The following is a 10630-nucleotide window of genomic DNA, read 5'->3' as shown; positions in this document are numbered from 1 at the left end:
ATGTGGTCAAACAAGAGATGACAAGACTGAACATCGACATCTTAGGAATCAGTGAGCTAAAATGGACAGGAATGGGCAAATTTAATTCAGATGACCATCAGGTATACTACTGTGGGATAGAATCCCTCAGAAGAAATGGAGTAGCCTTCATAGTCAAGAACCCTTTGGTCCTGTCCATGGGGTTTTCATGGCAAGGATACTGGAGTGGGTTGCCATTTCCTTCTCCAGTGGATCACGTTTTGTCAGAGCTCTCTGCTATGACCTGTCCGTCTTGGGTGGCCCTGCACGGCATGGCTCATAGCTTCATTGAGCTACACAAACCCCTTCGGCACAACAAGGCAGTGATCCATGAAGGGGGAGCCAGGATGGCACCTGCACGAATTCAATCTGCATAAAGGGAGAAGCCCACCAAGGGAGTGCCATTTGTCCATTATCTACCTGTTCAATTGAATTAGGCCAGAACTCAGCTAATTTAGGAATCCCAGTGCAAGATATTCTAATCCCCTTTTGGTAGCCACTCTTGCTGGCAAAGGTAATCCTAGACTTGGCTTGATACAGACAGGACAGACAAACAGCAGGCTGAAATCCTGCCTGCCAAAGCACATTTATAAAATATACAGCGTAAACTGAGAAGTAACTTGTAAACCAGGCTGACTTTGCTTGTCCATGCACCATTCTCTGCCCCAGGCAGCACCGTTTCTTTATGAGAGAGACTGTGGCAAGGCTGCTCCCTGCTCGGAGCCCACCTGACTCCACGCCAAAGCCATTGTCTGCACTACTGACATAGTGAATGTCCACTCGCTGTGTCCCAAGATACAGCAAGGTCAGGAGCTCTGTCACGTAATCTCCTCTGTTCCAGTAATCTTCTCCAGATTAATTTATTCCAGCAATAAATAAGACGCGCATCATCTACCCTTGCGACGCGCATCATCTCACAGTGCTGCTTATAAGCAGGTGATCAGCAGGGAGGCAGGCAGGGAGGCAGGGCAAGAGCCAGCTGGCACACAGGCAGGATGCAGGTTGTGACATCAGCTCGCCGTTTGTCCTCCCTCCCTCGCAGCACACACGCCTCTCTGCTGCAAGGCTGTGCACGAAGACACCGCCAGCCGCGGGCCTCCGGGGCCCTTCGGCAGGAAGGCGCTATGCCCCTCCGTCCAGCAGCACCACTGCTGCTCACGGGCCCACGTCCTGCCCAGCGATGCGCCAGCCAAGCCACGATGCACAAATCAGGGAGACGGTACCGCACCAGCTCTGCTCTATCGCTGCAGGGCGCTCGCCCGTTAGCACTCCAGCTGCCCGTAGAGTTCGTTACCAATCAGAAAGGGGGTAGGCGGTGGGGTGGGGGGTGGGGCAGGGAAGAAACGCACCCTCCCTGCGAGCAGTTCTGACAGACAAACCACCCGCCCCCCTCGTAGAAATCAGGCTCCGTGGAGTGCAAGCCACCGGGGTGGACAGCGCGCTTCTCAGCATCCAGACAAGCCCCCACCCACCTGCTGACAAGGCAGCCTGCCTGCAAAGCCCCCTTTCCTGCAGCAGGCCTGCCTGCTCCAGCTGCAGTGCAGCACAGTGGCCCCTCGGGTCCACTCTGGCCGCGGGAGAGCAGAGGAAGCGCACCCTGCTCCTTGCCACACTCGAGGCAGGGCAGGCCGGGCAGGGCCGGCTCAGCCGCACGCAGTTCCCTTCAGGGAAAAGGAGGACTGCGGGGGGGGGGGGGGACCCCGCCCCCCCACGGCACAAACCAAGTCTCTGCAGGCCAGGAATGGATGCAGCTGACTGGAACCGCCAGCACCGCACAGCACCTGACAAGCCCCGCAACACACTGAGCCAAGGGCAGGCATCGCCCCAGAAGCGGCAGAGCCTGAAGCCCCATCGAGGAGAGGAGAGGAGAGGAGAGGAGAGGAGAGGAGAGGAGAGGAGAGGAGATGGTGGCTGGCACGAAAAGTGCTCTGCTCCATCCTGAAGGGACACCAAGCTCCCTCAGTGGGACACTTCCCAAAACTCAGCCCTGAGTGAGGCAGTTCCTGCCGATGTACCTGTGACTGGGGCACACAGTTTCGGGGGCCGTGGGAGGCACAGCTCAGGATCCAAACCACCCACCGTGCCTTTAGATCCAGCGTCTGGCTGCCGCCTCTTCCCCTCCCCTCCCCCCCCCCCCCCCCCCCCCCCCCCCAGAAAAGCCCCCCCCTTCCGCTCACTGCCACCGTGGCCACCCCCCCCCCGCCACTCTGCCACCCCAAGGAGAGAACCCCGGGGAAGGAGCCTCGGTTGAAGCACATTTCCCACCTCAGTCCTCGACCAGCCAAGGCCTGGTTTAGAGCATTTGGACCGTGCGCTTTGAGCCTAAGTTAACCCCATTCACAGAAAGAGTCGGTCTGTTTCCTAACAATGGTTATCTGAAAAAAAACCCGCAACTTTAAAGCTGCCAGTGTAGAACTGACACTGTATTTAATCAGTGTTACTGTGTCATGACATGATAGATTTTTAGAAATGCAAACTTTTGCCACAGAAATAAAATGTATTAGAAGATTCTCCAGTTCAAATTGCTGTCCAGTTAAAGCCGAGGTGAAGAGGGGCACGGCCACTCCCGCCTGGGCGCAACGTGAACCCCCAACTGCCGCATCCCTCCCGCTTTCCCCACAGTGCTGAGGCGCATGGGATGTCCTGCACGGTGCAGGCCAGCAGCCCGCCTGGCCAGGGCTCTTTGTTCTGGCTCACATCGTCGGCTCTCCTGGATTTTCAGCGCATGCGCTTTGGGTGTGTGTGTGTGGGGAGGGGGTATTTCCAGCCCTGCTGTGACACTGTGCTTATGCCCCACCTCACATGCTTGACACATCTGCCACCCCCACTTCACAGAAGGAAGCAGGGAGGTGCAAGAGACCGGCTGCCCAATGCGCAAATTCACGGCCAGCGACGACCGGCGTAGCTCACGGCCCTCCCCAGAACACTTCAGTCGCTCCGGCAATGCTGTGCCCACCGGTCTATCCCACAGCAGGAGCCACCTTCAAGTACAGGCGCACTTCTTGTGTGATGTGATGAGCCAGCTTGCGGGGCCTGAAATCAGGCCTCGTCCTGCACTTCTTGCATTCACCTCCACAAGCCTTCGGTTGTCAGCAGGCCCCTGGACTGGCTTGTGCCAAGCACCCCCCACCCGAACTCCGCATGGCAGCCCCCCTGGAGTCCTGCGGAGGCAGCTGCTCTGGAGGTGCCCAGGGAGGAGGGGCTTCCCGAGACACTCTTCTCAATGAAGTTCACCCCACACCAAGTCTGCAACCACAGGTTTGCCAAACAATTTGTTCCACACAAACATTTTGCTAGCTCCTTAACGGCACAATATGGATGACTAAATATCCCTTTCCATGCAGTGCATTTCCTTTATTGTTACATGAAAAGACTAACCTTTCATAGACTCCAGATTGTCCATACTGCCAGTTTTAAATATCAGTACTACATTAGTAACTGACAGCTTGGCTTAGAAACAGCAAAAAGAGCCACAAATTATTGCTTGCACAAGAACTTCCGATAGTTAGCACAATAGTTTGCATCTGTATTGAACATCAGCTAATTAAAAAGAGGTGATCCAGAGCTCACCTCCTGATTGTCCAAGATGGACTTGGTTCCCTCTACCCAATTTCCCCTCTCTTGAAGCGAAGTCACATCAGACGTGCCTTTTTGCAGCCAGACATTACGTGGTGCCATCTGGTATCCCATTGCTCGCTTCCAGATGGTTCACAAATTTCAGAAATCAGTAGCTCTTCCTCTGCCAAACACTGAGTTGAAAGCCAATATGCAGGTATCTGAACCCTCAGCTCCACTGCAGAGCGCTGCAGTTGTGCTTGGGCAGGCCCAACACACACCTGCGTGCCAAATACACAGTCTGCATGCTCTCACTCTCCCAGAAGGTCTCGCAACCCTTAAAGGTGATGGAAGGAAGGCATTCAGCCAGGCAGACCTGCCTTGGAAACCAACTCTGTTCCTTGGTCTAACGTATGCCTCCCTTAAGAATTTATTTAGCTTTTTACATAATTTCTATACCACCCAACAGCTGAAGCTCTCAGGGAAGGTTCACAACTGCACATTACAAAGGCATGGTCCCAAACCATGCAGAGCTGTATAAGTTGTTGTTGTTGTTGTTGTTGTTATTAACCAGCGCCCTGAAATGGGCTTGAAAGCAAACAGGCAGCCAGTGCGAGCAGGCCAGAATTGGTGTTATGGGATCCAAGCGTTTTCCACAAGATGTAGCTTCAAGGGTAGCCCCACTTGGAACACATTGCAGTCATCTATCTTAACAATTACCAGAGCAAAGATCACTGAGAGCAGTCTCTCTCTGTCCAGATAGGAGCACACCTGAGCTACCAGCCGAGGTGGATAGAAGGCACACTGAATTATTGAAGCCACCTGGGCCTCGTGTGACACAGATGGATCCAGGAGCACCCCAAGCCACAAGCCGGCCCCTTCGGTGGGAGTGCAGCCCCATCTGGAACAGGTCGCATTCCCTCCATTTGGTCAGGAGAACCACCCACTAATAGCACCAGTCTTGTCTGGACTAAGCTTCAGTTTGTTAGCCATCCTCTGGTCGATTGTTGCAACCTGGCAACAGTTTCGCATGTCCACAGCCTCACCTGCTGAAGATGAAAAGGAGAGATACAGCTAGCTGTGTGTCATCAGCACATTGATGACAACACACTCCATAACTCCAGATGACCTCTCTCACTGGTTTCATGTAGATGTTAAATAGCACAAGGGACAAGAATGATCCTTGAGGAACCCCACACCGGAGGATCTAAGCAGCAGGACAATATCCCCCAAGCAGCGCCTTCCGGAGCCTGCCAACCAAGCAGGAGCAGGAGCACTACAGGGTGGTGCCTTTCACACCCAGCTCAGACTGTCGCCCAAGAGGGTATCAAAGCAGCCAAGGCTGTCTCCGCTCCAAACCCAGGCTCGAACCCGGGCTGAGATGGATCTAGAAAATCGGTCTCATCCAAGAGTGCCTGGAGCTGGCTGGCTGCCACCACCTCTCAAGAACCTTGTCCAAGAAGCAGAAGTTCACCTCCAGCCTAAGTTTGTGGAGTCCTTCTGGGCCCTTTCTTCAGCAGTGACCAGGGACCACCTTCTCGTGGAGAAGCGTTCATCACCTCCCTGGCCCAGCTAGCAGCTCCCTCCCAGCTGGCTTTTATTAGCCAAGAGGGAGGAAGTTCCAGTAAGGATGCGGCCATGTGAATCTGTCCAGGCAGCCTGTAGCCAGCATGGTGTAATGGTGAAGAGCGCGGCCCTGGGACTCAGGCCGTCTCGGCGCTCGTGGAGCTGAAAGGGTGACTTTGGGCCGGTCACAGACTCTCAACCCAGCCTACCTCACAGGGTTGTTGTTGTGGGGATAAGACTGAGAGCAGCAGGAGGAGAATAATGTGAGCTACTTTGAGTTCTTCAAAAAAGAAAGAGGCGGGATACACCTCTGATAAAAAGAAAGAAAGCAAATAACTAGAGAAAGCAAATAGACCAGAACTGTTGATCTTTGATCGTAACAAAATACGGTGGTCACAACAACGAGGCAAGCACTCTGTTCCCTTCTGAGTGTCTCTGCAGCTGGAGGGATGTCGGCCCAGACATCTGCTGCGTTCTCCGATGCCTGTGCTAAGGGGTGCAGGTGCCCTGCTTGCAGCTGGACCTATTTCACAGTGAGGACCGCGGACACAAACCAGAAGGGACATAAGGATGTCCATAGGAAATGGAACCAGATTATGGTTTCAGAAAGCTACCACAATGGAGAAGATCAAGCGTTCAGGGAAGCCGTAATCGTAGAGACTAAGCTAGCGGAAGACGCATCGCACCAGCACAGGGTTCACCGCAAACTACAGAGCAGAATGTCCGATGCAGGGGAAACGGGGTGTGGGGCCCCCACCTTGGCCAGCGGGGCTGAGCGAGACACTGTCCAGGGTCATAGTGTTTGCTCCTGACCCGCAGCCCCAGCCTGGCCTCCGACGGCTGCTCTGAGGCACTGCCACGGAAGCAGGACGCCTCTTCGGTCCCCGGGAGCAGCGCCTGATCCAACGAGCAAGCCCCGCTGCGTGCCGCCCGCCTCCAGCACAGCCCCCTCACACATGGCGCTGCAGCGCCACGGCCACCCGCCCTCCTGTCCGGCGTTTTTGGTTTGCTCGTCCTCGCTCCACGCGTGGCGCTGGCGAGTGCTCAGGCAGGTCGAGCGATCGCTGCAGGAGCACGCCGGGCATGGCGGATCGCCGACGCTGCCTGGGAACCACTTGCCCGACCACCGGCCGGGGACACCTTGCACGTCGCTCCACGCCCGTGCAGGAGGGCAGGTCGGGGGGCAGCCCGTCCCGAAGGAGTGCAGGGGCCACCCTTAGAGCCAACGCGTGTGCAAGGGCTGCTTGACTCTCAGCAAACCCCTTTCCTGGGGTCTGACCAGCACAACCCCCTCGGTTGGCGCTGGGGGTGCAAAACCGCCCCCTGCTGCGCCAGAGGGTCCGCGAGTCACAGCAGGCTGGTCTGGCCATGCCAAGCAGCCCCCTGGCTTGAGTGAGCTCCCCGTCGTGGGAGCCGTCCGCCGGCCACCCTGCCCTGCTGGCCTGCACGGATTTCAGGCTCATTAGTTTGCCCTCTGCTTGGTTGGCAAACACGGATGGCCTGAGTTTTGCTGCAGCTCAGCAGCTGTCAGGGTACTTAAACTCTTATGTGATCACATTATCTACTGATTTGGAAGCCACACCAATGCAGTGACAGATATTTATTTTCCTGATCCATCAACGTTTTTGTACTGTGATCCCAAGCTGTACTTTTGCCGAAGGGGAATTCTGCAGTTCGCTGGACAATCAGCACATCGTGGAGGGTCGCGTGGAGCAGCGCCGGATGACAAGCCCCTCGCACACCACCCGCAGTCCAAGCCGAAGCCCGGCTGGCACCGTGCCGGTTTTCCCACAGCTGGGGGCAACTTGTCATCCGAATTCAGCACAGAGAAGGGCAGCGGAGGCGAGCAGGGGCCAGTCTGAGGAAGGCCCCACCGCCTCAGTCCTCCTTCCCTTCTGTCTGCTGCTCGCCCCAGATGTGCCACGGCCAGAGGGGGCACATCCCTCCAGCTGCCACAGGCCTTTTCCTTGTGTCTTGTTGGCTGCTCAACAGCCAACACATTGAATAAAGGCTTTACCGGGACACCGTTTTCTAATTTCCATTTTTAAGCATCTGCCACTTCCCCATTCCCTCCCCCCCCCTTGCAGCCTCGCCTGTGCTCTAGATCCATGTGCTGCTGCTGCTGCGTGCCTCTTGAGCTACCCCCAAAGTTCTCTGCATAGCTGAGAAAGATGCCACATTCATGCTGGCCCCACCAGCAGCTCCTCACTTGGCTACCGTGGCTGGAAGTCAGGTTGTTTGGCCAGGCCAGAACAGTGGTGGGGGCGGCCTCTCCACAGGCCAGCCGGCACTCCAGTGCCGCGAAGGCACCAGGCATGCGGAGAGAGGACCAGCCACTCCAGGAATTCACGAACGACCTGCACCTCGCGTGAGCGCCTGGCAAACCAATCATGGGTGAACTGTGGGGAAAGCAACAACTCATCCTCTGGGTTGCAATTACCTGTGAACCAGGCGCACTCTACCCTTATTCAGGATTCTCCTCCCTTCCAGAGTTCCTTCCCCTCGAATTGAGCCATGAAATAAAAATATGCTTTCATGCCAATCCTTGTTCTTGACTTTCCCCAGAACAACCCTTGAGTTCTATGGAGCTTTTCATTTTACTGTTGGAACTGGTTTCTTTGAAAGCTCTATTAACTCTGGACACGCTATCCTTTAAGTTCTCTCTCACTTGTGTTACTGCTTCCTCTTGCTGCCAACGGCAAGGGCATCCTCTTCTCCTCTTTTTAGAATCAGATCCTGAAAGCTGCATTTAAGTATTAAGATGCTCATTCTAATCCCTTGCTCTTTTTGCCACCGCAGGAGCACCACTTGGACTCTGCTTACAGTCTAGGCTGCGCCTTCTCCCCTGAATCTTTCTGTGAATGAGCTACGCTGGAGACAACGGAAAAGAACGTGCAGCATGGCATTACCTACTTGCAGATAACTACACAGTAAATGAAAATATTCTCAGTCTTTCAGAGGACCAAAGGAAGACGTTCTCCAACAGGAAACTGAGCCAGAAAGACATGAGCCAAATTCACAGCAAAGTGGTTCCTCTAATGCACACTGCTACACACCAGAAGTCAGGTCCACACCTTTATCTGCATTAATTCTCTCTGATGGTGATGCTTAACATTTATACATTTTATTTAAGGTAGGAGAATTGAGCACTTCTCACAGAAACCTTAAGAAGACAGTTCTCAGCCTTGCTTGCAGAAGAGGACCATAGACCCACAGAAAAATGGGGTTGGAAGGGACCAGGAAGGCCATCCGGTCCAACCCCCCACTGGTGCAGGACACCAGCGCACACCAGCCCGCTTGGAGGGCCATCCAGTTTCGGCTCGAAGGTCTCTGGCGTGAGGCCAGCGCTGTGCAATCATTAAGAGGGGCTGGTCAGGGCTTGGGTGAGCCAGGACTAGTTGCCCCACTGGTGACTTCCGGCCAGTTACGTACTGCCCTCGGCCAAGCCCACCTCGCACGGTGGCTACCGCAAGGATAACTGGGAGAGCAGGACAACGCTGCGGGCCACCCTGGGCTCCGTGCAAGAGGGAGAAAGGCAGCGCATGCATGCACCACAATAGCATGCCAGCAGCGATGAGGCTACGGTGAGGGACACTAGCCTGTGGCCACAGGGAAACAAGGGCCGGGGACCTCCTGGTGCAGAGCCAGTAAGCCAGCCCTCCCACCACAGAAACGCCACTCAGCACGGAAAGGCCCGCCTCTCCTGGCTGCTGGAGCTGCCGCCTCTGCCGTGGAGCTGCCTGAGAACGGGGAGGACGCTCAGGCCCCAGGCGGGAAGCAGCACGTGGCGGCTGGCCTGGACAAGCAGCCAAACACTGCGGAACGTGCTCCTCATGACGAGTGCATCGGAATCCGGTTTCCCTGCTGTGTCTCCCAGTGAACGGCTCCACTGTCCAACCTGCAGGACAGTGCCTTGCACGAATGGCCTGGGGCACAGCAGAATGAAGAGGGCTTGAACGGCAAGGTGCGGGAGGAGACACACTTTGGACTGAGTCCTCCAGCCCACATGACTTTGTACACACTTTGTGACGTGCAAATATGTCTCCGTGCCAGAAAATAACATGTGCCACAACGCCAAATTACATCACAATCACAAGGGCTCCCATAAAAATTGACATTCCACAGAAAATGAGCAGCCTTCCCAGATACAATTCCTTTGCTTTTGCTGGAGAGAGAGAGGGCTCTTTCTGAAAGGCGCAGAAGTGCTTTCAAGCGGCACATCTGGGCATGAAAGCGATGCATGCACTCCAACAGCACTGCCCATGCAATCCGACATATGCTTCCTGAGAAGTAGGTCCCACTAAGCTCAGCAGAGCTGTGCATCTGTTTCTATGTCTTTGCAACTACTCACCAAAACAGCACTAAGATTGCAATCTGCGCATGTTTAGACAGAAGACAAGCCCTAGGACTCCTAGCATCCTGGCTAGAACTACTGGAAGGCGGCAGCCAAAACATCTGGAAGGCTCCAAGTTACTCATCCCAGCTGTACACACGGGTGCTAAGCCTCCTTGTGCCTAACAGGGGAAGATGCACACGACTGCACGGCTGGCATTTTAAGGGTGCGCTGCAGATGAATGGACTGGCAGACAGTGCACTGAGCAGAGGGGATGGAATATCGGGGCGCAATCCAGTCCAGCATGTTCGGATGCAATCACATTCTGACGCAAGGCGGGCCTACAACTCCCATGCTTCAGCCACACGGGGCTTTTTTCTGTCTAAACATGTCCCCTACGTCTCTTAACCCAGTGGGCAAAACACGGTGATATTCCGGGACCCAACACACAGCGCAAGGCATCATTCTGGAAAATGGGGCCATTCTGATCGTCTGTTTGGGACAACACAATGCAAGCGTGAAGCGAAATAAACGCTGGCCCAAAGAAGCCCTGCTGGTGCTTGACACAGTCCGCGAATTAAGCATTTAACCAAGTTCTTCCCCACCAAGGACCTGCAGGGGAACCTGAGCGAGGCCAGAACGTGGACACTCACCTCTGGCTGACAGCTTCTTGGTATTGATGATCTTTGCAGCATACTCTTGCGATGAAGACTTCTTCACACACCTGCGGACCACTGAAAAAGCTCCCCTGGAAGAAAAAGAAAAAGGCTGAGCCTGTGAAACTGTTAGGAAGGAAGCCAGCATGACGATGAGGATGCTGCATTACCGAGGCGGACGAATGTGCGGACGGACCTCCACAATCACATCAAATGGAAATAAACCCCCGGAAATAAAACACAGCCGCGGCCTCCGCGGTTCTTTCTCGCCTGCCTCCCTTTCCGACTGCGAGCCAGAGGGCAACACGGTCCGGAGCGAGCGAGCGAGCCGCGCTGGAGCAGCAGCTCAGCGCCTGCGGGGAGGGAGACGGGCTGCAGCAGCGCCCGGAGCCTGGGCGGCAGGCGGCGCGGCGGCGGCGGGGCCTGGGTGCCGCCCGGCGGGCCAACGTCTCCGCCGACGGCGCTCCGCCCGAGAAGCGCCTCTGCGCCCGCGGCTGCGGCG

General features: G+C 55.5%; 1 protein-coding gene across 18 annotated transcripts in view; it reads right to left on the bottom strand.

Annotated features, from left to right (window-relative positions):
- CAMK2G (calcium/calmodulin dependent protein kinase II gamma) overlaps nt 1–10630 on the bottom strand; it is a 94019-nt gene that overhangs the window by 82879 nt on the left and 510 nt on the right. For all 18 annotated transcript variants that reach the window (XM_044420147.1, XM_044420134.1, XM_044420135.1 and 15 more), the window contains exon 2: nt 10126–10220. In XM_044420147.1, coding sequence (XP_044276082.1) covers nt 10126–10220 — 95 coding nt within the window. The remainder of the gene's footprint in view (nt 1–10125; nt 10221–10630) is intronic.

The sequence above is a fragment of the Varanus komodoensis genome, unplaced genomic scaffold (genome assembly GCF_004798865.1).
Source record: "Varanus komodoensis strain SLA01 unplaced genomic scaffold, ASM479886v1 scaffold11, whole genome shotgun sequence".
Lineage (NCBI taxonomy): Eukaryota > Metazoa > Chordata > Lepidosauria > Squamata > Varanidae > Varanus > Varanus komodoensis.
This window is presented reverse-complemented; position numbering and strand designations above follow the sequence as displayed.